General features: G+C 44.7%; 1 protein-coding gene across 4 annotated transcripts in view; it reads right to left on the bottom strand.

The window, feature by feature from the left end:
• The window catches only part of ANKS1A (ankyrin repeat and sterile alpha motif domain containing 1A), a 169,326-nt gene that overhangs the window by 62,486 nt on the left and 81,228 nt on the right, over nucleotides 1-25,612 (bottom strand). For all 4 annotated transcript variants that reach the window (XM_019985677.2, XM_019985676.2, XM_019985678.2 and 1 more), the window contains 7 exons: nucleotides 24,751-25,047; nucleotides 23,824-23,899; nucleotides 23,448-23,549; nucleotides 23,253-23,354; nucleotides 21,727-21,923; nucleotides 18,204-18,296; nucleotides 13,247-13,367 (listed from right to left, as the gene is read on the bottom strand). In XM_019985677.2, coding sequence (XP_019841236.2) covers nucleotides 13,247-13,367; nucleotides 18,204-18,296; nucleotides 21,727-21,923; nucleotides 23,253-23,354; nucleotides 23,448-23,549; nucleotides 23,824-23,899; nucleotides 24,751-25,047 — 988 coding nt within the window. The remainder of the gene's footprint in view (nucleotides 1-13,246; nucleotides 13,368-18,203; nucleotides 18,297-21,726; nucleotides 21,924-23,252; nucleotides 23,355-23,447; nucleotides 23,550-23,823; nucleotides 23,900-24,750; nucleotides 25,048-25,612) is intronic.

The following is a 25,612-nucleotide window of genomic DNA, read 5'->3' as shown; positions in this document are numbered from 1 at the left end:
AGGCTTCTCTTCCTTGGCACCAGCTTCTACCTCCTTACTTAACAACTTTTTTGAGGAGATGGGAGTCCAACAACAAAAGAAAAACACCAGTCCAGAACTGGGAGCCAGCCAGGCTCACACTGCCTGGGTGGACCTTGGAACCCAGGCCACAGAGCATGTTCTGACTGCTTCTGGCATCGCCAACAATGAAGGCCCTGTCCAACAGCCATGCACTCATGTCGGCTATCAATGCAGAAAGAGAGACAGATGCCAAGAGCTCCCTAACAGACAGATGCTGGAGGAAGGAAGTGGGTGGAAAAAGGAATGGAACCTTATGGCAGGAGGAAATATGCGAAGAGTAAGAATTTCTGAGGGTCATAATCCCAGTAGAGAAACCATAGTCCACCAGAGTAGAGGAAATCATGGGAAGGGATTCTTATTTGACATGGCTCACCCAGCAATTTCCAAGAAAAGACACCTTGGCATTTGAAAAGCTGGTCAAGATCTAAGAACCTGAGGATCTCAACAAGCTGGCACTCCTTCCCATAAAATACTATATCCAAGACTAAGCTAGATTTCCTGGCAAATCAATGAGTGGGAAAAGACCTACTCAACGGTCCTTTCCTTCAGTAAAGTCAGGATAATATTAGGTCTCTTAGGGACAAGGTGTTAACAATATAATACACCGATCAAAAGCCAGATCTCCCCCAAGCCCCAACACCAAAGCCAGCTCTTAAGCAAATTACTGAACTTCTTTGTGCCTGGCAATCTCATCTATAATTCTGGGATCTTAACAGTACTTATTTCATAGGATTGTTATGGGAATTTTATGTGAGAAGCATTTAGACCATGCCTGGCACATGCCAGCTCCGAACAGATGTTAACACCTGCTCTTATTCATATTTTGTTCACAGATGACACCTACTACTTCTCTGTTCCTCACAGGTTGTCACAAGGATTGTCAACAACACTGCACATGCCAAGTACTAACATTGTCCTTATAAGTCTCGACACAGGAGGAGGTGACCAAAGGTAAGAGAGTGAGAAGGCTGAAGTGAGAAGCAGGGCCCAGCACCATCACTGTGAGCCCTCCTTCCATCAATACACGTGTGCGACATATCCATCTTCAGGGAGCACCCGAAGATACAAAGACGAAGACATGACCTCTGCTCCAGCACTACCAGCTATTGGAAGAGACCAGCATATAAAGAAATAACTAGAATTCAAAGCAAAGATTAAAGAAAAGTATAAACCAAATGCACAGTACAGTGAGTAGCAATGAGCGTGTGATAACTTTGAAACAAGAGGCTTCTCAGAGGAGGTAGATTTTGAGTTGGACACTGAAGAAGAAGAAAGGCCTTGACAGGCCTCAGAAAAAGTGGAAATACATTAGAAAAAGCAGAGACAGGACCCTTGTGCCCAGGGCTCATAGACTCCATAAGAGGACCCTCGGTCCAAGGCCTTCCTTCGACTGAGAATCACTGTGCTCCCGCCCTGGGAGCTCCATAGCTCCTCAAACGCTCGTCCTCCACTGCCCACGGCACTCCTCCCACCTGCCCTTCCAGGAGAGGAACAGGGGGACACGACACGGGGAGGGCTGTGTCCTCACTCTCCCCATACACCGAGGCCCGCTGCTCCACTGAACAGCAGGGCACACCAGCATGCTAATTCCCAGTCCCTTCAACTTTCCATTTTTATTCATTCTGGGTGTGCACTTTCCTTTTGCCCTGTGAGCTGCTGAAGCAAGGGGTCTTCTCTGCTGCATTTTAATTACTATGATGATCCATGGGGATTCTCAAGGGTTTTTGAATAATAACATTTTAACATTTACACATTTCCTGCCAGTTTAAATGAGGGCTGAAAAACGCAGGGTGTGAGAGGACTTGCTACGTTAAAACAATCCTCAGGCTCAGAGGAGAAAGCTGGGGTACTCCAGTTTCCTGGGCTGTTCTACTTTCTTTGTGCCCTTAGGATTAGAACCTTCCAAACACTTAGTCACAGTGGTGAGCGCCAGAAACTGTGTGTGTCCAGGGAACTCCCAAGTACGGTGATGCTATTGGAGGGTCACTGTGCTTCTCTCAGAAAGAAGGTACTGAGTAGGTTATCCAGACACTTGCTGGAGACCATGATCTGACAAGACAAATAGACAGAGTCCACACTGTTCCATGACAACCCGAGAAACAGAACAAGAGCTGGACTGGGATTCAGGAGGCCCAAGCTGGAGCTGCAGCCCCGTGACTTTCCCTCTCTGGGTCTCTCTCAAAAATTAATGGCTGGGATGCATTCTCCAAGGCTTTGAGATTTAGTATGGTTTGAATCTGTGATTAGATGACCTAAGTTCCCTTCCAGCTCTGTGACATTAAAACATGAATAGTAGCAGGGCTTCAGGGGAAATGATTTAACCTCATAGTTAAACAGGCTTTGGATATGGCCACGTTAGGGCTTAAGGGCCAGCTCTAACACCTAACTTTTTCTTCCTCATCTATTAAACAGGGATAAAAATAGCCTCTACTCGGAAGATTTGTCTGGAGATATGCAATGACCTAATCAGTGTAAATGAACCCAGCGCACGGCTGGCCCGTTAGAGGCCTTCAGTTAATGGAAGCTGCCATCATTAGCATTTTTCATTTACAACAGTTTCCAAACTGTTCTTCATGCTAACACGGCGCCGAGTCTGGTTTCCTTTTCCCCAGCTCAACAGAGAAGACTGGTTTCTTCTAAGTGGCCCTGTGAACCAGGCAGAATAAAATTCAAATGCCAGGGCAGGTCTAGCTGTCTTGCAAGTTTAGTGCAGAGCTGTGTGTGACAGCACGGTGGAGAACACTCAGGTCAGGAACCACGTCCTCCCAAGACAGCGCCCACGGGCACAGCGCGGCTATGAGACTCAGGACCGTTCTACCAGGCTTGGTCCTGATTACCGACACCTCCCCGTTTCCCTAAGCTCTTCCCTAAGTGTTCACGGGCTGTTGTTGGACCTCTGGCCCCTCACACTTCCCTGTTCAGCATCACCAGCTCTGCCTGGATCAGCTTCCACTCGGCCATGGTATTTAACCAGGCCTGATTTAATAGAACACTTGCCATCTCTGTTTCCCTTGATCTTCTGCCAGTTCCAATACTGGTTATTCACAACCATTTGCTTTCTCTTCTCCAGTTGCTGGAATGTTGAGCCCTGCTGAATACTCAAGAAACAACTGACTGAGTCCTCTACCAATTTAACTCAGCTGTCTTCCAACAGCTACCAAGCGTTAGGTACTGGCTCCTCTGTGCCAGACATTGTGCTAAGCATGTTCTCTTTTAATATTCACAACAACCACGAGGGAAGAATCTGTATCCCTACTTTACCCATAGAAACTGAGGCTTAAAGAGGTTACACGGCTTCCTCAAAGCTGCCGACCAAGAAGTGGGAGAGAAGGAATCCAAATGCAAGCCTCACTACCAGGCTCAGTCACGCTTTTATTCACCTCGTGAAAACTATGATTTCGCTATAAGATCAATTCCTTACCTCTTCCCTTGGTGTACTCTTGGGAAGATAATTGCACCAATTTACTTAGATGATTTAGACCAAACCTCCTTAACTATTTTCAACATCATGTCAAAATCTGGGGATAATTTCATCTCTTCCCACTTGAGAAGTATATCTTCTCATCCAGGATTTACCAAGGGCCGTCTCATTGCCCAGTGCTTTTTCTAGTCTTTATCCTTCTAGCTCTTACTGTATTGACACTGTTTACTAGTTGTCCCCATTCTCTCCTCCTCCCTTGGTCATGGGGCTTTGTTAGACTGGCTCACAGCCACCTAGAATAAAGCCTACATGTCTCGTCTTGGTGGCTAGGTGTAGCCACATGGCCAAGCTCTGGCCCGTGGGCTATTAGTGAGAGTGGTTTGTGCAACTTCTGAGAACTGTCTTCAAAGTGCTCTTCTTCTCTTCCTTCTGGCCTGTGCTGATAGCTTAAACTTCAACAGTTGTCTTGAACTGTAAGATGGTAGAAGGAAACCGGGTCCTTGGCCACCGTGAACTGCCATCCTCGCTCTAGACTTCTTACTTCTGGACTATCTGATTTAAGACAGACAGTTATTTGGGGGGTTTTGGAAGTTCAGCCTGGCTTCTAAAACACTGCATGATTCTGGCTATCTTCCCATGTTTTTCCTCTCTGCCGCTAAATTTAAGTTCTATTCTTGACATCTTCAATCTCTCTAATCTTTCCCTCAGCAATTGATTTTCTCATCCACATTATCCATCACTTCAACGTGGATGATTCATGAATCTGTATTTTAATCATTACATCTTTCTTGAACATCAGACCCACATTTCTAAGAGTCTATGGAATACTTCTAGCTGGATATTTTGGTACCTGAAACACCTCAAACTTAACATAATCCAGAATTGGACTTATTTCCTCAAATGTGCCCCTCCTTCAATCCCCTGTTTCTATTAGTTGCACAATACTTCCCCAATTAACCAGGATCAAAACCTCAGACTCATCCTTAATGCCTTCTCCTCCTCATTCACCCATATCTGGATGAATGTAAGATCCTGTTAATGCTACCTATTTAAAACTCTGCTATCCATGTTCTCCTTCCAGTCACTTCCTATCATCCCTCTAGTCTGAGCTCTAATTTCCTTTAAGAGATTCCTTGAGATCTCTCAACTTCAAGGTATTCCTAACTCCAGTCTCTCCCAACCGCAATCTAAGATTCTACAATTACACATACACTCAGCCCTCCATATCCATGGGTTCTGCATTGGTGGATTCAACCAGTCACAGATCTAAAATACTCAGAAAGAAAAAAAAAAAAAAAAAATCCCAGAAAGTTCCAACAAGCAAAATTTCAATTTACTATGGGCCAGCAACTACTTATCAGTATTTACATTGTATCAGGAATCAGAAGTAATTCAGATGATTTAAAGTATCTGGGAAGCTACATGGAGCTTATATACAAAAAACTATGCCATTTTATATAAGGGACTTGAGCGTCCAGGGATTTTGCTATGAGTGGGGGAGGAGGGGGAGGGTGTCCAGGAACAAATCCTCTGAGGACACCGAGTGATGACTGTTCTTGAAGTGTGGCTTCTATCCTGTCACCTCATTCAAAAAGCTTCAACAACACTCCACTGTCTGAGGAATACAGACCGCCATCTGAGATCCAATATTCTACGACCAGTCCTTTGTTCCAACCACACTGGATTATTTACCGGTCTCCAAATATGCTATCGTCTCCCACCATCTTACTGTTGCTGATGCCACATCCTCTGCTTGGAAAGGCCCTCTTCTTCCTCACTTCTGCTCATCAAGTAGAATTCTCTATTTTGGGTTTCAGCTCAAATGCACTTCCTTCATAAAGCCATCTCTGATCTCTTACACTGACATAATTTATCCCTTTTTGAACTCTAAAACTACTTTTATACCACTTTAACATATTTTGACCTTTTATGATTATTTTACATATGTCTCATATATACACATGTATATAAATGGCTGTTGATACATTCGGTGGAAGAAAATAGCTTAGCTCTTGGATGCATAGCTTACAAAGCTCGAACTTATTCCATAATGGAAAGAAAAGTAAACTGCTCCAACTCAGAAATACAAATTGAAAAGATACAATAGGGCTCCTCTGATATAAGGGGTGAGAGACGAGGAAGCTTCTGAAGGTGAGGCTGAACTATTACACTCTCTCATTTACAGTTTTTGCCTTTGGGAAAAGCACCCAAATTTACTCCTTGTAATCTACCAAGAAAAGCTGGCCTGGACTTCCATGTTAAGACGGCTGACTGAATACAGGTGCTTACTTAAATCTTCTCCCCACAGTCTCACTAAACTACAAGTGGGCCTTCTGCTAAAAGGTGTGCAATGAAAGCAGACCTGACAAAACTCGATCCCAAGCTGCCGAAAGGAAAAGCCAGACTTCACACTATGGAATTCCCCAAAGGCTCGGAAACTGGCAGCACTTTGGATGTGGGAGTAGAGAGAGAAGCTAAAATAACATTTTTCCTCCCCTTCAAAAAGATTAAGGTCTTCACGAACTTCACACAGACCAAAATGCACAGCTCTCAGGAGTGATGACTTAATTGCTTCTTAAGACCTCAGAGGTGTAGCATGTGCCAAGGACTCCCCACGTAGCGCTGTCTTCCGATAATCGTGCATCACCGTCCTAAGCTAAGCAACCCCTTCACCTGGCCCGAAACACTATTAGTGGATGCTGCAGAAAAGCGCCACAGAGAACAGTGACTTTCAGAGGTCCTGGCTACCTTCCCATTTGCTAACAAACTTGTCCACCGTTTCTCTGAGCAGGAGCATGCCCCCAATGCTCAGGGGGCAAAGAGCTGAACACTTGAGAGAAATAAGTGACTGTGCTACACGAAACAGGAAGCATTGTTCTGCTATGCCAGTCCAGATAAAGATTTCAGAAGACTTTTTCTATATTTGAAACAACTGAAATAACAGAGGAATATCTAGTTGGATAACACTGTCATAAAACCATCCGAGTCTAGTGCCTTTACTGGGGAGGGAGGGCGGGCTTTCCACTTCATGGATCTATTAAAGTTTTCTCCGGTCGGTTTTTGTCTTTTCCACAGACACTACCGGCATTTCTGGATGTCTTCACTGTGAAGGTCTGTCCTGCATGCTTAGCATTCCTGGTCACTGGGCACCAAATGCCAGTATGATCCCCTCCTCAACTAGTCATCGTGATTAATTCAGTAACTCACCCAGACAACTCCTTCCAATTAATAGAGAATTAATAAGAATAAATTTTATTAATTCTCTATTAACTTTTAAAATCTCTGAATTTGTGGTTACATATATTTCTTATATTATTCCTAAATGCTGTGTTCCCCTTTTCTTGATCAGAAATGTTGAGATATTTTAAAACACAGACAAGTTTTCATTCTAGTTATCAAACCTATTGCTTTTTGCTTTGTTTTTAAATTTTCATTTCTGCTTTCTTTTTTTCTTTCTGTGTTTAACTGAAGTGTAAATGCATACCATAAAGTAGGTGACCTGTTGTATCTGCCTTTATCTTTATTAATTGCTCTCTGAAACTTTCTCCTGCTTAAGTTTTAGTCTTTCTTGTTTTTAAAAAATGAATTTAAGAAGAAAAACTTTATGCTGAGCACCACTTTGGCCAAATATTATCAGTGCTTAAACAAAATATTTCTACTACCATTAATTTCTAAGTTGGAAAATGATAGAAAAGAAAAAAGACAGGCAACTCATAGACTAAATATATAATACTAATCAATAAGATAAGATGCTCAGTTTCAATGGATCAGGGAAATGCCAAATTCAAAAGTCACTTTCTTTGTTTACTATGGGGAAAAACATTAAAAAGTGATAATATTCTGTGTTAGTAAAGGTATAGGGCAAAGAACACACTCATTCCCCGTTAAGTGGGGCCCAGTGGCTCCACCAACAGATCTAGACATGCATCTACATTCTGACCTGATAATTCTACCTTCTGTCAATGTCTTTTAGAGAAACACTCTTAAGCATGTAAGAATGTCTGTATGGAATGTTCACAGCAGCATAATTTATAACAGAGAAGTCATACTGAAGAGAACTTAAACATCCATCAGTTAGTGAATAGAAAAATGAGTTATGCAAGGACTTCTCTGGTGGTCCAGTGTCTGGGACTCTGTGCTCCTAACGTGGGGGGCCCAGGCTGAGTCCCTGGTTGGCGAACTGGATCCCACACACTGCAATTAGTCCCATGTTGCAACTAAGACTCAGTACAGCCAAATATATACATATGATGAACTTCTAAATAAAACAAAACATTTTTTTAAATGAGTTATGGGCTGTTTAACAACAATTTTAAAATAATAAGGTAGACTTTTAGAACTGTGACAAAATTTATTTATGATCTATGAACAACTTAAAAAAAGTTTACAAAATAGTTTGTAAAATATGATCCTATTTTAAGTTAAAAACAAACAAAACAATTTCATATGATCACTTTTATATAAAGATAGCACATGGCCCAAAGTAAAAAATAACATACTTTCAAACTATGGTCATCTCTGGTAACTGAGTAGCAGAGAGGTGAGAAAAATCTGAGCATTTTATTTGTATTCACTTTTGTATTGTTTGAAATTTTTCCTTCCAGTGAGCTAAAATGAATGTAATTTAAAAAATAACTCCTACCCCACCCCTCACATGGTAGTTTCTAGTATTATAAAGGAGGAGCTGAAAGCTCTGATAGTCTCATTAACACGGCCTTTTTGAAAACTGATGAATTAATTCATAAAAGCTGCCTAAGATAATGACACAAATGGAAAAGCAGGCAAAATTTAATATGTACTAACGCACGACATCATCTGCTGACTTGCCTCACTCTGACCAATCCTAGCAGGCGTTTCTTCCAGGCTACTGAGAAATTGGCAGAGCCTATTTTCATACTTAATGTCGCCACTCCTTTGTCTGAAAGCCCTTTGAGTGATCTAAGCAGCTTGCCTGGAGGCAGGCACACTTCTCATGCTGTGGTTCAATTAAATCTGCGTCCAGCACCACCCACTCTCAACAGTTAGCCCAATACTGCAGAGCTGGAAGAAACCAAAGCAAAGGATCATGAGACGTGAGGTCAGAAGTCCTCCTGGGCAGCTCTCCCCTAGACCTAGAGATTTCTTAACCTGAGGGCAGAAATTTCCTACCAAGGTCACTTGGCCCCATTTACGAAGTTCATCTGACTTTCCCCTTTCCTTCCTTTCAAAGGCTGAGTCAGCTGACCTTATAGTGGTTCCAGAGCAGATCTTTGAAAGAAAGAATTAGAATCTCATTCCTCCATGATGCTAAAGAGTCTTTCCTCACTAAGAACTCCTTTCAAGGGAATTTTCTGGTGGTCCCCAGTGGTTAAGATTTTCTGTTTCCAATGCAGAGGGTTCCGGTTTAATCCCTGATCAGGGAACTAAGATTCTACATGCCTTGCAGCCAAAAACTTAAAAAATAAATTTGAAAAATTAAAAAAAAAAACACCCTTTTCAAACAGAGCATTAAACTCTTTAAGGGTTAAATTTCAGTATGATTTATTACTAAACACCTGGAGCAGGTATCAGAGCTCCACCTACTCTGCAGCACTATTCACAAGAGCCAAGACATGGAAATAACCTAAATATCTATTGCCAGATGAATGGATAAAGAAGATGTGGTACGTATATACAATGGAATACTAATCAGCCATGAAAAAGAAGAAAATAATATCATCTGCAGCAACATGGGTACAACTAAAGATGCTCATACTAAGTGAAATAAGTCAGAAAGAGAAAGACAAATACCATACATCACTTAGGTGGTTGTTGTTTAGTCACTAAGTCGTGTCCAACTCTTTTGTGACCCCACGGGCTATAGCCTGCCAGTCTCCCCTGTCCATGGGACTTTCTAGGCAAGAATCCTGGAGTGGGTTGCCATTTCCTTCTCTAGGGAATCTTCCCGACCCTGGATTGAACCTTAGTCTCTGCACTGGCAGGAGGATTCAATCACTGAGCCATCAAGGGAAGCCCACATTACTTACACATGGAATCTAAAATACGGCACAAACAAACCTATAAAACAGAAAGAGACTCATGGACATACAGAACAGACTTGTAGTTGCCAAGAGGGAGCAGGGGAGGCAAGGGATCAACTGGGAGTTTGGGGTTCAGTTCGGTTCAGTCACTCAGTCGTGTCTGACTCTTTTCGACCCCATGAATCGCAGCACGCCAGGCCTCCCTGTCCATCACCAACTCCCGGAGTTCACTCAGACTCATGTCCATCGAGTCAGTGATGCCATCCAGCCATCTCATCCTCTGTCGTCCCCTTCTCCTGCCCCCAATCCCTCCCAGCATCAGAGTTTTTTCCAATGTGTCAACTCTTCACATGAGGTGGCCAAAGTATTGGAGTTTCAGCTTTAGCATCAGTCCTTCCAATGAACACCCAGGACTGATCTCCTTTAGAATGGACTGGTTGGATCTCCTTGCAGTCCAAGGGACTCTCAAGAGTCTTCTCCAACACCACAGTTCAAAAGCACCAATTCTTCAGCACTCAGCTTTCTTCACAGTCCAACTCTCACATCCATACATGACCACTGGAAAAACCATAGCCTTGACTAGTTGGACCTTTGTTGGCTAAGTAATGTCTCTGCTTAGATAGATGCAAACTATTACTATTAGAATGGATAAACAACAAGGTCCTAATGCACACCTCAGGGAACTATACTCAACATCCTGTGATAAATCATAATAGTCTTACATTAAAAAAGAATGCATATATATGTATAACTGAGTCACTTTGCTTACAGCAAAGATTGACACAACATTGTAAATCAACTATACTTCAGTCAAAAAATGTGAAGAAAAAAAATAAATCCTAGGTCTAAATGTATACAAAAGCTGTAACATTTCTAGAAGAAAATACAGGGAAAAAAACATTAGTGAACTTATCCATTAAAAAAAAAAAGGGTACACTGAATTTTATCAAAATCAAGAAACTTTTGTTCTTCAAAAGACACTGTTAAGGGGATAAAAAGACAAATTACAGACTGGGAGAAAATAAGATATCTGATAAAGAACTTAAATCCAAAATATATAAAAAAATCCTTACAACTCAATAATAAGAAACAATCTAACTTTTTTTAATGAGCAGAAGATCCAAACAGACCATTCATTAGACACAAGGATGCCAAATAATCTCATTAATAGATGTTCAATACCATTAGTCATTAGGGAAATGTAAATTAAAACCAGAGTGACATATCACTCCATACCTATTTGAATGGCTAAAATTAAAAAAAACTGACAATATTAAATGCCAGGGAACATACATAGCAATTGTAACTCTGATGGGATGTAAAATGGTAGAACCATTCTGGAAAATGGTTTGGCATTTCCTTATAAACCTAAGCATATATTTATGAAGCACTCAGCAGTTTCATTTCTAGTGTTTACCTCAGAGAAATGAAAAGTATGTTCATAGAAGTGCCTGTATGCAAATGTTTACAGTAACTTTATTTGCAACTGCCAAAAACTGAAAATGGCCCAAATGGCCCTCAACTAGAGAACGGATAAACTGTGGTACATCCATTCAATGGAATACTATTCAAAAATGAAAAGGAACAGATTACTAATACATGCAACAAGGTTGAGTCCCAGTGAATTATGGTAAGTGAAAGGGCCAGACTCAAAAGGGTACTGGAATATTGTGATTTATAGGAAATATATACTTGGTCCTTCAGATGACCAAAATATATTTCTCAGCTATACTGGGCCTTTATTCACAGTTCCTGGCTCATAACTCCCAAAACAAAAGAAATTTTCTGATTAAGATATTAATGAAGGTGACTTCTGGATCCTACCCCAGGATGGGGGATGGTTGCCAGGGGAACCAGTCATGTGATTAGAGGGCTGAATGTTTGGTCCCATCCCCTGATTTCCTGAGGAAGGGAGAAGGAGTCTGAGGTTCAATCAATGCCATTGGAGGATGATTCAGTTAATCATGACTGGGCAATGAAGCCTCCATTAAAACCAAAAAAGACAGCTTTTCTGTCGTTTCCACTTTTTCCAACAGCTTCCATGCTAGGGAAACCAGAACTCTTCTGCATGCCAACAGGCCAGGCCCCAAGCTCGAGGAGGACAGAAGCTCTGTTCACCAGGACCTTGCCCTATGTATCCCTTCATGCGGCTTTTGCTTTGTATCCTTTAATATCCTTTTATGATAAATTGGTAATCTGGTGAGTATGTGGGTTTCCCTCAGTTCTATGAGGCATGCGGCATTTAATCTTTGATTTACAGCCAGTCAGTCAGAAGTCCAGGTAACAACCTGGACTTGAACTGGCATCCTGAGCTGGAGGGGGTCACTGGAGCCTCCAACGTGTAGCCGGTTGGTCAGATGCACAGACCTGGGCTTATGAGCGGCATCTGAAGTGGAGGGCGGTCTCATGGGACTGAGCCTCTTAGGTTATAGTCTCAGAGACCCCAATGACATCAGAGAATTGCTTCTTGGTGTGGGGAAGCCTACACACCTACACACACACACCTACACACACACACACACACACACACACACACATACACACACACAGGAACTGGGTCTGGGAACCTTTTGTAGGTATGTACTACAAGACTCCATTTATACAATGTTCTGGAAAAGGCAAAAATCATAGGAATAGACATTGGAGCCGAGACTGTAAGGGAGGGGCAGGACTGACAACAAAGGGACGCAGAAGAACCTTCTGGTGAGGAAACCATGCTTTATCTTAATTGTGGTGGCAGCAGGCAAACAACTGTATTTGCCAAAACTCACAAAACTGTCTACAAAAAGGCTGAATTTTACTGTTTCTGAATAACTTTTTTTTAAAAAAAAGCTCCAAATGGAAACCATAAAAACAAATCAAAACTACTATGAAAATAACTACAAACTTTATGCACTTAAGGAGAAACCTTTTACACAGGACTGTTAAAAATAAGGTCTGCGGTATCAGACACATCCACACATGTTCTCTTAGCCACCGCTACCCTGACAACCCTCGTAGAGGGTACCGTCAAAGACGCACTGCATCCCCCGCTCTTACCTGCGCCCCGGGCTGTCAGAGGGTGGAAGGAGGCGCTAACAGCGCCTGCGAAGGGCCCCAGGCCGGCAGGCTACAGGGAGCTGCGAGAGGCCGTGGGGGCTCCTTCACAGCAGTGGGAATCGCACCACCCTTCTTGTCCTTCCTTAGGAGACAGAGGTTGTCACAAACGCTCCAGTGGGGCCCACTCACTCTGGTGGGGACCGCAAGCGCACCGCCTGGCCGCTTCTCAGTCCTGCAGCCCTCACCCCTCACAGAGGAAGCTGGATTTCGCAGAGGCGATGAAAGTAGGCCAAGGCAACTGAGCACTCCAGTTACCAGGTGGCAGCCAATCAGGGGCCCCTCCCCAGGAGTGGCTCGCTCCGAGGTCAGGCCTCAAAGCGGAGTCTGTGCCGGCAGCCTGAACCCAAGGGGAATGACTTGTTGGGCTTGTTTTTCCACCTCAGGAACTTGAGGATTTGTGATTTGAGGCCCCAAATCAATCTCGGCCACAAGACTGCCAGCCTCCCCTCCCTCGGCACTCACCTAGTCTGACCTGACCTTTTCCTTGCTTCACATGCTCAAAGGTGACAAGTCCCACTCCAGCCCAGGGTATTGAAAATGAAAGGCCATAATACACCCACCACCCAGAATGCCCTGAAACCCAACTCACCCAGCCCAAGGAACACCATCATCTCCTTCAGCTCTTCTGGAGCTGTTTCTGCCAAGAGGCGGGGGTGGGGGGCTCTACCTTTTGTCTTTCCATCCACAGACACCAGCTTCTTCGTCTCTGCTGTCAGCAGCAGCTCATAAGGGTGCTCATCCTCCTCCTTGGCTGGGCTCCCCTGAACCCAGGGTCTCATGGCCAAGACCTGAGAGAGAAAGCACGTACTTCTCAGGCAGGAGGCTAACACCCAGACAGGTTATGTCAAACAAATTTGAGATTATCAGCTCCTTTTTCTTCAGAGAGGAAGAGAGGAGGGGAAGAGAAGGTAAATAAGTGTCACAGGGAATTACAACCACTCTCCTGGCTACACATCTGGGCCTCAAATCTCAATGGCCTTTGATTAAAACACTTCCCTTTCCTTCCCTCATTTCATCCTTCAAAATGCCATAAATAAAATCCAAGATCCTCCCCTCCCCTGCCTCGCCCCTCTCTGTGTGATCTCTTTTCTGTGGATAACACCTCCCGAGTGGTTTTTAGTCACCAGGCATCATAAGACCTTCTCTCTCCATGTTTCTTTTCTAATATTTCATACATTCACACAGTACCCCAAAGGCTGGAATCCCTCCCCTCGTCTTAAGAGGGGATCAGAATGATGTCTAACTAACCCTGACTGACATACACTTACTAGGAACAAAGCTTTCTGCAAATCCTCTATTTCTGTGAGCCCTTCTTCATAGGCCCCAGGGTTACAGATGAGGATTTTCCCAAAGCTGGCTTCCTACCACACTTAGGAGAACACAATCTTAAATCAATTCTACCAATCTCTGTTCTGAAGAGAGGCAAGGATGAATTTCAGTGGAGAAAAAGCAGCTCTGTCTCCTGAGAAACCCCTAATCCAGGCAGCCAAGTGTCTCTGATGAAATGACTGGCCGGAGCTGGCCCCGACATCTGCCAATTGGCTTGAGTCAGCTGGAGGCCTGTAGCCACAGCCAGTCACGGTACCGGAGAAGCCAAGTGTCTCAACACAAGCCAGAAACACGACGGTTCATGCTACAGGCACACTGAGAGAGAGAATGGAGATACTTGCTACAGAGGACAATTCTGGCTCATCGGTGCTAAGAATCCAATGTGTTTCACAGGCAAATTAAATATAATACTGGCTATTATGAAAGCAAACCAAAGCACAAAATCTCTGATTGAGGAGTTTGGCTGGAACAAGGGATATATTACGAAAGACAGGGTGAGAGGGATTCACGAGTCCATCTCACAAACAAGGGGACCCTACACGTCAGGCTTTCTGGTGCACCTAGAAACCTCCTCTTTTATTGACATGTCCCACGGCTCACTGGAAACAAGTCAGGTTTGTGATTCATCAGGATTTGGCTTCTTGGAGGCACAGCTCACAGCGTTACAGCCTAATGAGATAACAGATTCTAGCAGCCTCAGATCCAACGAGAGACTGTAGCTCCTGTCTGCTAACAAGTCTGCCACTCCAAAGACAGTGACAGTCTCTCCAAAATCCTGCTGAGCGCAGCAGGCACCTCCACTTACTGAGGGCCACCTGACAGCTAAAAACTATTTCCTCACAGGGAGCCATTTGCCTGTATTACTTTATTCCTTTCGCCTCGTCATAGGAACACAATTAAGGGAACAAAGAGGGGCCATGAAGCAGTTCAGACAGCATCAACTTAACACCACAGGCTTCACAGACAGGAATGTGTGTTCTGCAACTTTACACACCCAGGGCCATCACTTAGGCAGAGCCCTGGAAATCTGATTCTGTGAGTGTTCTGCATGCAGTCAGAGCTCTCACATAGCCCCAGGCAGTCTTCTCTGCGAGGTACTTGACAGCCTGGGTGCCCAGCCTATAATATCCTTTCTTCCCAAGCAGGACAGGGCTGATGACTTCCATCTGGAAAATCAGGCCACTGGACCTGCATTCACTCCCTGCCTGGCTCCTGTGCAAGACAACCGGAAGCAGAGAACCAGCAATGACAGAGCTGGAGGGGCCCAAACCATTACAGCCACAGCTAGGGAGCACCTGGTTCCAGCTCATTCCTTCAGTGAATGACAAAACCCAGTTCCCAGAGAGGTCCCAGGACTTGCTCAAGGTTACACAGAAAGCTTCCAGCAGAACCAGGGCCAAAAAATTCACCTCTCCTCCAGATTCTAGACTGAGTTGGCCTCTATTTTTTTCTGGGAAGTATGGTTTCTCCACTCAACTCGGAACCCTCTCCCCACTTCAGATGTCTAATGAGGGTCCCCTGCTCAGACCCACACAATTGTAGGGTGATCTTCTCCTCTTGGTCCTGGCCTCGGCCAGCTATGGATTAAAATCTCATGAAAAAGCAATAAACTGCTTTTCTGCAAGTCTTTCCAGTTCCCACTCAAGAAGGCTTGTGTCACAGAGAATAAGGCAGTAACTGATTTTCAACAGAAAGGATTCTGCTTTTTACTAAATTACTCTTTAATATTTTTTTCCCCTTTCTTCCAGGGCTTGCAATAAATCAAAAACAACCAAAAAAACCCCACAAAAAACAAAAATGTATTCTCTGCTCTATGGAGAGTGACATTTTAGCTGCAGAGAAAAGCAACTACCAGTTGCCACCTAACTGTGACCATGGGATGGCCCACCCGGCTGTGGACAGCTTTCTGGGAAGAGATATCACAACAGCTGCAGCTTCCCATGAACATTCAGCACATCTAAGCAGAGAGAAAACACTCGTAAGTCCGATGCAGTTGGCAGCCCATTTGGTGTGGTGAAAACATCTGAATAGCTGAATATATGTGTGTGTATGTTTGATTTTTTTAAAGGCAGTTTCATGATCTGGCCGTTGCGCTGATCAGCTTTCCTGGACCCGGGCACACTCAGTTTCTCTTAAAGGCTTCTGTGGATGATCTGACGCCTCAGGAATGGGAAACAAACAAGAGGGCAGAGTGTGTGCCTCCTACGATATGAGGTTTGGTGTATTAAAGCTTTGAGTGTATAAGAAATGAAAATGGTGAAGGCTAGAGTCCAATTTTTTTTTTTTAAGTCCACTTTTGGAGAAGATCTATCCAGTCAAACTACAGTGAACAGAATCTGTCTGGATCATTAAAAGGATAATGACCCAGACCACATCAACTCTGTATTCATGTACGTATAATCATTGCTTCGGAAGCAAAGCCAGGGTTCTCAGGGTCTTCCAAATGTTGACTATGGTGGTCCAACTGATCCAGAATTCCAGGCTATTGGAATATGTATCTCAGACAGTCTCCAATCCAGAAAAGTTGTAGGGAGATTTCTCCTCCTACTACTTCTTGATACAGTATTACTGCCAAACTGTATGCCCTAGAGAGTTCTGGGAGAAGAGAAAGTGCTGGTCATCCAGTATTTCTTTATGAGTCTTCCCCTTACCCCTGGACTTCAGCAATTTTACTCCAAGTCCTTGTTAAAGAGGCGGCGTGAGGCATTTACAGAGACCCAGCCCTGACTGAAGATGCTCTGTTATTGCTAGGCTTCTCCTTGTAAAAAGGGAGTAATAGAGTGAACCTCTACATAAAAACATGTAGGGATTTACTACATGCACGTGTATCTGCTGGCAATGTATTATTACCCTAGAGCCTGTAATTCTAGAGACACCTTAATCAAGACATAATAATAAGTATTTTGTAATTAAGGGATAGAAAAAAATAAGGACAGAATTTGTACCTAGCATGGAAATCAGCCCCTACCTTCAACACTGACTTTTACATTCTTAAAAGGATTTCCTTGTATTTATACACATTGTTAAACTGAAGTCATCCTTATGGCTGCAGCTGTTTATATTAAATAAAAGAACCTGTCTCACTGGATGGTCCACAGCAGTAAAAAAAAAAAAAAAGTTAACTGTGACTTCTGGCGACTAAGTAATGAGATTTAATTGATTAATGTGTGTTAGCTGATTTTTAAGTTAAAGAATAATAGGGCACTGAATGAGCTACAAAAGACTATTGAAATTATAAAATATTTTGAATAAACAATAAATGTATTCTCTGAATGGTGGGAAGTGTTAAAGGAGCATTAGGAAGATGCAAGATTAAGGAAAATATGATTTTCTTCATATACCTAAGTTAGAAGATTGAACTATTTGCCCATGACAACATTTCTTGGTTTAAAAAGTGAACTATTCTTTTCAAATAGCCTCCTTTGATGTCCCCTACCTCTTCCCTGACTCCTATTTCTCCTCTAGTTGAATTTTCATGACATTTTCCATGTTTGCCCTGGTGCAAGATTCTTCATGGGAAATGAAAAGGGAAAATGCAAAAAATGGAAACAAGACCTTTGACTCAGAAGCAAAGCTTGCTAATCTGGGCCTTCCTTCCGTGGCTCAGTGGTAAAGAATCCGCCTGCCAAAGCATGGGACATGGGTTCAATCCCTGGTCTGGGACGATCCCACACGCCACAGGGGAACTAAGCCTGTGCTCTAGAGCCATGAGCCACTACTACTGAAGCCCAGGCGCCTAGAGTCCATGCTCTGAAACAAGAGAATCACTATAAAGAGAAGCATGCCCACTGCAACTACAGAGCAGTCCCTGCTTGCTGCAGCTGCAGGAGGCCTGTGCACAGCAATGAAGACCCAGTGCAGTCACAAATAAATCATTTTTTTTTTTTTAAAGGTTGCTAATCTGATCCAGTGTAGAGAACAGTGATTGGGTGGGGGGGGGGGGGGGGGGGCGGTATGCTACACTTTGTATGAAAAGACAACACAGTTACAAAAGCCAAAAGAGAGACCCTTTAGCCTAATGGAGCCAGGAGAAAATGTGGATGTTTGGCTTTCCATGTGGCAGGGTAGATCAATAATTGGCGTGCCTGCTAGACAGCCCTGGTAAAATTCCTTGCTTAGTACTTTTGGGTGAGTTTGAAAGGTCTTGTTCTGGATTACTGATACACACAACAGAAATTTACTAATCCAAAGAGGTGAAAAGAAAATGAGATAGCAAAGTCTTCTTTAAGCACACACCAGATGCACTTAGCAAAAAATTATATTTCAGTGATGGGAATAAATCCTCAACTCTCTACCTCAGAAGCTGTCAAGGGAAAATACTTCTTATCTATGTGGTCTTCCTCCTCTTCGTCAGGTGGTGGTTTTGCTGGAGGCGGAGGACGTTCCCTCTGTAGAAAAGAAAAATAAGTATTTTACTATCTCTTCTTTCGAGAACCTAACTTTTTTGGTTTACTCTTATCTTTGCCTTTGGGAATAAAAAAGAATAATGTACAGAATTCCCCTGACAGACTAAACTCAAGGTTTAGTATCTGAATAGATGGAAAACTCTATACACACACACAATTCAAATACCGTTGCTTTGTTTTTTGATCTTTATAGCAGAGATTACAAACATGTCTGTCATATCCTTGGCCACACTGAGAAATATCAGCACTAAAAACACAACTGCCTCATCAGAAAATGTCCTTCATGATAGCAATACACAAACTCCAGTGTAGGAAAACCGGTGGCTCAACTTCCAATCTACCGGAGAAGAGGAAACAGTAAATCAAAAAAACCAACTTGTAAGAGCTCTAACAAACCAGAGTTATTAAGGAAATAATGAGAGGAATCTAGGACAAAACATCAATTCCTGCTCAAAGTGAAAGTGCCAGTCGTTCGGTTGTGTCTGACTTTCTGCAGCCACGTGGACGGCAGCCCGCCAGGCTCCTCTGTCCATGGAATTCTCCAGGCAAGAACACTGGAGAGGGTCGCCATTCCTTTCTCCAGGGGATCTTCCTACTCCAGGTTCAAACCCAGGTCTCCTGCATTATAGGCAGATTCTTCACCATCTGAGCCACCAAACTTAATGCTATTCTTATTTATTAGCAGAGCTCAGAACTGGTCTCTTATCCTTGGTCACTTTCTTCAGTGAGTACTATTATGTATCATTAGCATATGAAAATCCTATTTCATCTCAGCCCATTTCAAAAAAGGAAGAGTTGTCAGTTATCTGCCCTCACAGGGGTTGGCCAGCTTTTTCTTAAACGGCTACACAGTAAATATTTTAGGCTTTTCGGTCAGCTCTGCCAGGGGGACATCTAAGCAGCCATAGAGGATATGTAAATGAGCGGGTGTGGTTATGTTCCAAATACAACTTTATTCACAAAAACAGGCAGCTGTCTGTGGGCCTCAGTTCACCAGTCTCTACCCTTAAGCAAGAAACTCACTGAAGAAGGGATTATCAAGATCACAGTAGACAGTTTCAGGAACACACAGAATGATCTTTGGCGAAACAAAGTCGAAGAGAGTTCTGCCATCGTCCCTGCTGGACTCTCAGCGTCTTCATATCCCAAAGTCCTATTCATGCCTGAGAGCTCATGTTCCTACAGGGAAGGGAGCTGGCCTGCAGGCCCCTTCCTTGGCTTGTAGGTTAGCTCACTGTGTTGCTAGAACAAGAGTATTTCTAAATATCTGGGTGGAGGTGAATGTTGAATTAAGTGACAGCCTCCAAGAAACCTGTAAGGAAAGACACTTCTCCCATTTTAGGAGCCGCCGCGTGTGTTAGCACTCGGCATCCGTGATCCCTCTGTTAAACACACTTTACTGGCTGGTATTATATCTTGATAATCTGGTCATTCCCATAGTCCCTGCCACCAGATGGGTGCAACAACTCCAATGAGGTCAAGCCAAGTAAAGCTATTTAGGTCGAATTTCCCACTAAGTCCACTTTCCCCACCCTCCTTGCTCCAGAAGCACAGGGACAAACCTGGTCCCAGTGACACCTTGTAAGGAGGCGAACGGCAAATGGAGCAGGCCCATAATCTCACTAGTTATCCAACCAAAGGACACAATAACTGAGGGAAACCAGAATGAAGCATAATAAAAATGACTCAGCCTAGATGCCCTTTCAAGGCGAGAGACGCCTAGAAAGAACAGTATGAAAGGTTTCTATGGAAGTGGTGATCACCAGGGACCCTGGAAGGAAAGAAAAGCATGAGTCTCTCTTTCCTACCATGAAAACTTCGGCCAAGGGCTACAAAGCTGACTCGTACATAACTATTCACTGTGTTTACAAGATAGGGAACAGTCCCTTGGCCACAGGTAATTAACAAGGGCCAGGAAGGCAGCACAGCCACAACATCCTCAAGTAAAACTGGCAAAGAGGCATCCCAAGATGCATCAGTTTCTACTTAGCAGGACCACAGGAGGCTAGATTCCTAGAGTGGGATGAACAAAGAGCCCATGTAAGTCAGTGGCTAAGCCCACAGGAACTTGGTCATTCAAAGCTGACTTCAGCAACCCTGTGTTCTTCTTGCAAAGCCTCCAGCTCCCTCTAATGGGCATCACTGGTAAGCGCCACAGATGGCAGTGTCTTCCTCCACAGGTTGGATTGGCCTATTTGTACCTAACAGTGAAAGAAGTGAGAAAACAGACAAAAACAAACTAGCTCTGTCTGCAGAAGCGCTCTGTGAGTGGTGCCTGGCACACAAGCTTGCTTTCACCACCGACAAGGAGTTCATCACACTCCCTGATAACACCCACTCTAGGGGTGCTGCCACAAGGTCAGCAGGCCTTTCCAAAATCCATACGGAAATGCTGGGACAGGGCAGGGCCAGAAGTCTAACAAAAGAGAACACCAAAACCATCTGGCCATGCCCAGAGCACTAATGAAAAGTCCAAGGATCACCAGGCAGCCAAAGGATCATTAAAATGGTCATAAGCCATATTCCCACCAAAGGGAAGGGCCAGCCTCTCCAACAGGAAGATGTAATATACACCTGAAAATATGCCCCGAGGTGGGACTATCACTGGAATCCCGTTAGAGCAGCACCTGTTTATGAGGAGCACAGTGCTCAAAGCCTCAAACTGCGGCGCTGCCAGAGCAGGGAGGAAGGGCCATGGGACCACTGACTCGGGGCTAGGCTCACAGCAAAGCCCCAGAGGAGACAGTGGGGGTAAGGAGTCTGGAGAACAGTGTTCAAGGCTAGAAGAAGCAAGTACTATAGAAAGAACCAGTCAGATGGGAAGGTTGACCTTTTGAGGGAAAAATTCAGAGTTGTCCTCCTTCCACCATTTCAAAGCCTGAAGGGTTATGACTACGGGAAAAACGGGAAGGTATATGCTAACATATCCGCATCTGCTTAAGCCTTGCTACAACCCTGCTGAATACAGACTCTGTCCAAATCCAGGGGGTAACTTTTCAAGGGCAAATGGAAGATCAACACGTACTCAGGGCAGACAGGAAGTTACTTAGTGAGCTCTTCCATCAATGGACCTGCTCTCTGGAAAGAAACCAACAATACATAGCAAAGACACCAAACACAGAAGCAGTGCTGAGCCTAACCCAAATAAAATGCTTCAATTTTCTCTAAGGACAACCGAGTAACAGAAAGATGCCAACGGGTTATACTGAAACTGAGAAACTAAAATTATACCTCAACATGACCTGCATAGTTAGACCACACTAAGCAAGAGGGAGAAAGGCAGAGGGGGAGCCCCCAGGAGAGCAGGTGGAGGCAGCCTAGGCCTCCGAGACGCAGCTGGCACAGGGGGCCACGCTTCCCGTCCCCCGTTCCCCAGCAGAGCAGAGGTGACAGCGGAACCCCGGCCACATACAGGCCTCACTCCAGCAGCTTTCCCTCCGGCCGCCTCAGCCTCCCTGCTCACAGAGTCCCGGTCGGACGAGCGTCCACTGGCCGTGCTGTCCAGGGACTGGCAGGAGACAGCATTGTACAGCGCCTCATAGGGACCCTCCTCTTCTGTGCTGGTGTTAAAATCGATGATCAGTTCAGTCACTGCTTTCTCCAGGTCACCTAAAGAGGGGTGGGAAGGCAAGAATCGGTGAGAGGAGGACACAGTCTCGGACTTCCCACCACGGCAACAAGCCAAAGTCCCTCCGGTCACCTGAACTTGACCAGTGTTAACCCAGAGCAGGAAAATAAATCACGGCTCTCTCCATGGACAAGACTAAATACAGAGTTTCATCTGCACTATATACTCTGAGAACTGAACAAAATTTTCTCTAGTTCAAGATGGAACATTTGACATCAATGAAGGACATCTCCCAAGACTGTTATAAATTCCAAAATACCTCAATATCATGACAGCATGAACGTAAACCAGAAAATATAGCAAAATACAACTGAAAAAACTTCAGTAACAAGAACATGTGCTCAAGCAAAACAGAGGATGGTGAAGTCTCTCTGAGATGGGGATGCTGTGTGGCTGTTGAGACTCACTTGCTAGGTAACTACAAACCTCAGGGTGCCTGGGATCCAAATGTGTGACTCTGTCTGCAAAGTAACCAGGGATCTGGTTATAGACTGGGGATCTCTGGGTCACTTGCAGAGTCAAAACTGTAACTGTAAAATCCTTGAAAGCTAAGAGCTTAGTGAACTACTAATCCCATTACCAGCAGATTATGAGGTCAAGAAAAGAAATGTGACTGGGGAGGGGAACAGGGACTCCACAGTAAAGACAGGCTGGGGAGCCCTGGACCCTTGTATCTCTGCAGTCCTCTGAAAAATCTCTTTCCTTTTTTAGTATGTGGCTGTGATCCGCATCTGGGGGAGGTGTCAGCCTGTGTTCTGTCTTTCTCATCCATCGGATCTAGGATCCAAAAGGGTTGCTCAATCAACCTGAAGAGGTGGATCCTAGCTAATGACTGAGACACTGGACTGCCCATGCTAGCACCCAGACGGCATTTGTTGGACAAATGATACATTACTAAAACCTGCCATATATATAGCTACCAACCAGATGACACTCATTATATATTTACTGTGGGCCAGGCACTACAGTGTATGTTGGGGGAAAAAAAAGGTTTCACTGAGATTTGAGTTCATCCTGAGATCATCCTATCCATCACATATCCCAGGACAGCTCTCACGGAGCCAACTCTAAAAGTAGACAATAAAGTATGAAAGAAGATATCCCACAGTTATGGCCTAAGCTTTGCCCAAGAAAGCTTCATATAGTAGCTGGGAAAAAATGAATTTGAATATGAACTTATTAAGTACTCCCAATCCTCCAAATTATAATTTAAATCAAAGATCAAAGTTTTTCCATTCTGCTAAAGAACATTCAATATTCAACCTTTTTCAAGCTGAGACCCCTCTATAGGCAAAGAAGGGCTGACTCACCCTGAGACTTCTGGGATATAGAGTCCAGGTTGGAGATGAGAGGTGGCTGGGGTGTAAGGGTTTTGTCTACCTCTTTTGCACTTCTTTTTCCAGTCATGTGATCTACATCGAAAAACAGAAACAAAAATAAAGCTGTACCAAATACCAATGTCTTGGTTCACCCAGCTGGTCCTCTGGCCGAAGATGGACCCATACCTTCGATGAGTGCCGCTATCTGCTGGCTCTTCTGAGATGGCAGCTCCCGGACGGTGTCCAGTGCGGTCAATCCTCGGTTATCCTTTATGTTGACATCAATTCCTAGAAAGGCACACCAGGTGGACCCGGGGAGTGAGGATTTTCAAGCGAGGGTCAAACTCCAGGACACCTAATGCTCCCAAGAGGCACAACCAACATTTTCATCCAAAGCCATTTTATCCAGCTATTCAAAAACAATTCATACATTTGCAATCAACTAGTGGAGATATACACATTGAGTTCAAAGGCAGCCGGCAAAAATCCCCCTCGAGATCCTAGAGGGGAGCGATCTCCACCCCGGCATGCTGTACAGACAAGAGCACTGCCGACCTCTCACCTGCAGCCAGCAGGATTTGCACCACATCGGTCTTGCCAAACAAAGCAGCCTCATGCAAAGCACTGCCCTTCTCCGTCTGGAAAGCAAACGAGAGCGCAGAGCAGGATGTCATCAGACAGTGACTCAGGTTTGGCATGGCTTCACATGACAAACGGGACACAGACGAGAAGGGACGGAAAATAAAATAAACCACACGAAGTTCTCTGTCATTATCTTTCCCACTTTTCGGGTCTGGATTCCAAAACCACAATCGTGGCCCACACTTGGTAGAGGGTGTTTGATGCGCCACCAGGAGGCCACACACGAATAACTGCAGAGTCACCCTCGGAGCCACCCACCAGTGACACTCCCCAAAACCCCACCTTCCTGGGAGGAACGAATGATGAGAAGAAAAGGACAAGGGGGTGGAAGCGCGGTAACTTCCATTGTGTTCTGGTGGCTGCCAAGCCTAAGGTATGGCCATCCTGAGGGAGAAAGCTACCAGCAAAGGGGAGGCTGTGTCCTGCCGGCAACACCAAGATGATGGGACTGTGGAGGTGCGAATGGTGGCAGCGGGAGCACAGGTAGAGGAAGATAATGAAAGCTTTCTAATCTCAAGAGGGCGTCCGTAAGCACATCTTTTCAGGGTATAACGCCATGTATTAGGGACGGGGGAGCCTGGTGGGCTGCCGTCTATGGGGTCGCACAGAGTCGGACACGACTGAAGTGACTCAGCAGTAGCATTACCCCTGAAAAGAAACGAAAAATAACAGACTCACTGGAGGAGTTTGTCTCTAAAGTTTCGTGTTACAATGAGTCAGCAGCTGGAAGCATCTGACAAGGTGATGTGAACCGTGCTAAACAGGAACACAGCCCAGCAGCACGGAGCTCGTGCCTTCTCCAACAGGACTAGGTCCCCGGGCCTGGGAGGGCCACCCGCCGTGCTACCTGGTAGCTGCTATCCATGCCGGCGTCCAGGAGGACCTGCACCACGGCTTTGTGGCCATTCCTCGCTGCCAGGTGCAGAGGGGTGTGCTTCTTAGTGTTGCAGCTCAGGAGGTTAGGGTGGGCGTTGAGGAGCATCTTCACCACCTCCAGCCTCCCGTAGAGTGCGGCCAGGTCCAGAGGCGTCTCGAACTTGTTGTTGCGCATGGTGGGGTCAGTCAGCTCCTCTAAGAGGACCTTCACCACCTCGGTGTGGCCGTACTGCGCTGCGCAGTGCAGGGCCGTCTCGTTGTCATTGTTCTAAAGAGTTAACAGGCAGATGACCATCAGAAAGGTGGCCAGCAGGCAGACGGGCACACACTGGGATAATCACATGCAAAACCACTGAAATTTAAATGAGAAAAACAGCAGCAATACTCGGGGACTAGTAGAACTACGTCAGAATCCAGACAGACTCTGCTGCCAGCAAGGCCAACTGCTCTGATCAGCCTCAGTTACCGCCAGAGGGGAGCAGTCGGCTCCTTAGCCTTGGCAGTCTCCTCTATGCCATGTGAACATGTCTCCGGACGGCACAGAGAGCCACCTTGGGAACACGGCACGCAGTGGGGAGCAGCCCTGGCACAGATGAACGCCCGTGATATCACTGCCATTGACTCATTTTAAACTTCGACTGGTTTTACAATTTCTATTGCGCCAACCCGTGGTCCTGATTTTGGATCTACTGACCATCCATTGCCTCGCACACAAGCTTTTTGGAATGAGCTTGTCATCTGCGTAGCTTCTTACATGCAAATCAATCGGCCAACAATGAAAGTAGCAGAGCAGAGCACCCAAATCACTTTCAACATATCAGCCAACAGCCACT

The sequence above is a fragment of the Bos indicus genome, chromosome 23, assembly GCF_029378745.1.
Source record: "Bos indicus isolate NIAB-ARS_2022 breed Sahiwal x Tharparkar chromosome 23, NIAB-ARS_B.indTharparkar_mat_pri_1.0, whole genome shotgun sequence".
Lineage (NCBI taxonomy): Eukaryota > Metazoa > Chordata > Mammalia > Artiodactyla > Bovidae > Bos > Bos indicus.
The sequence above is the reverse complement of the archived record's forward strand: the minus strand, read 5'-3'. Positions and strand labels throughout refer to the sequence as shown.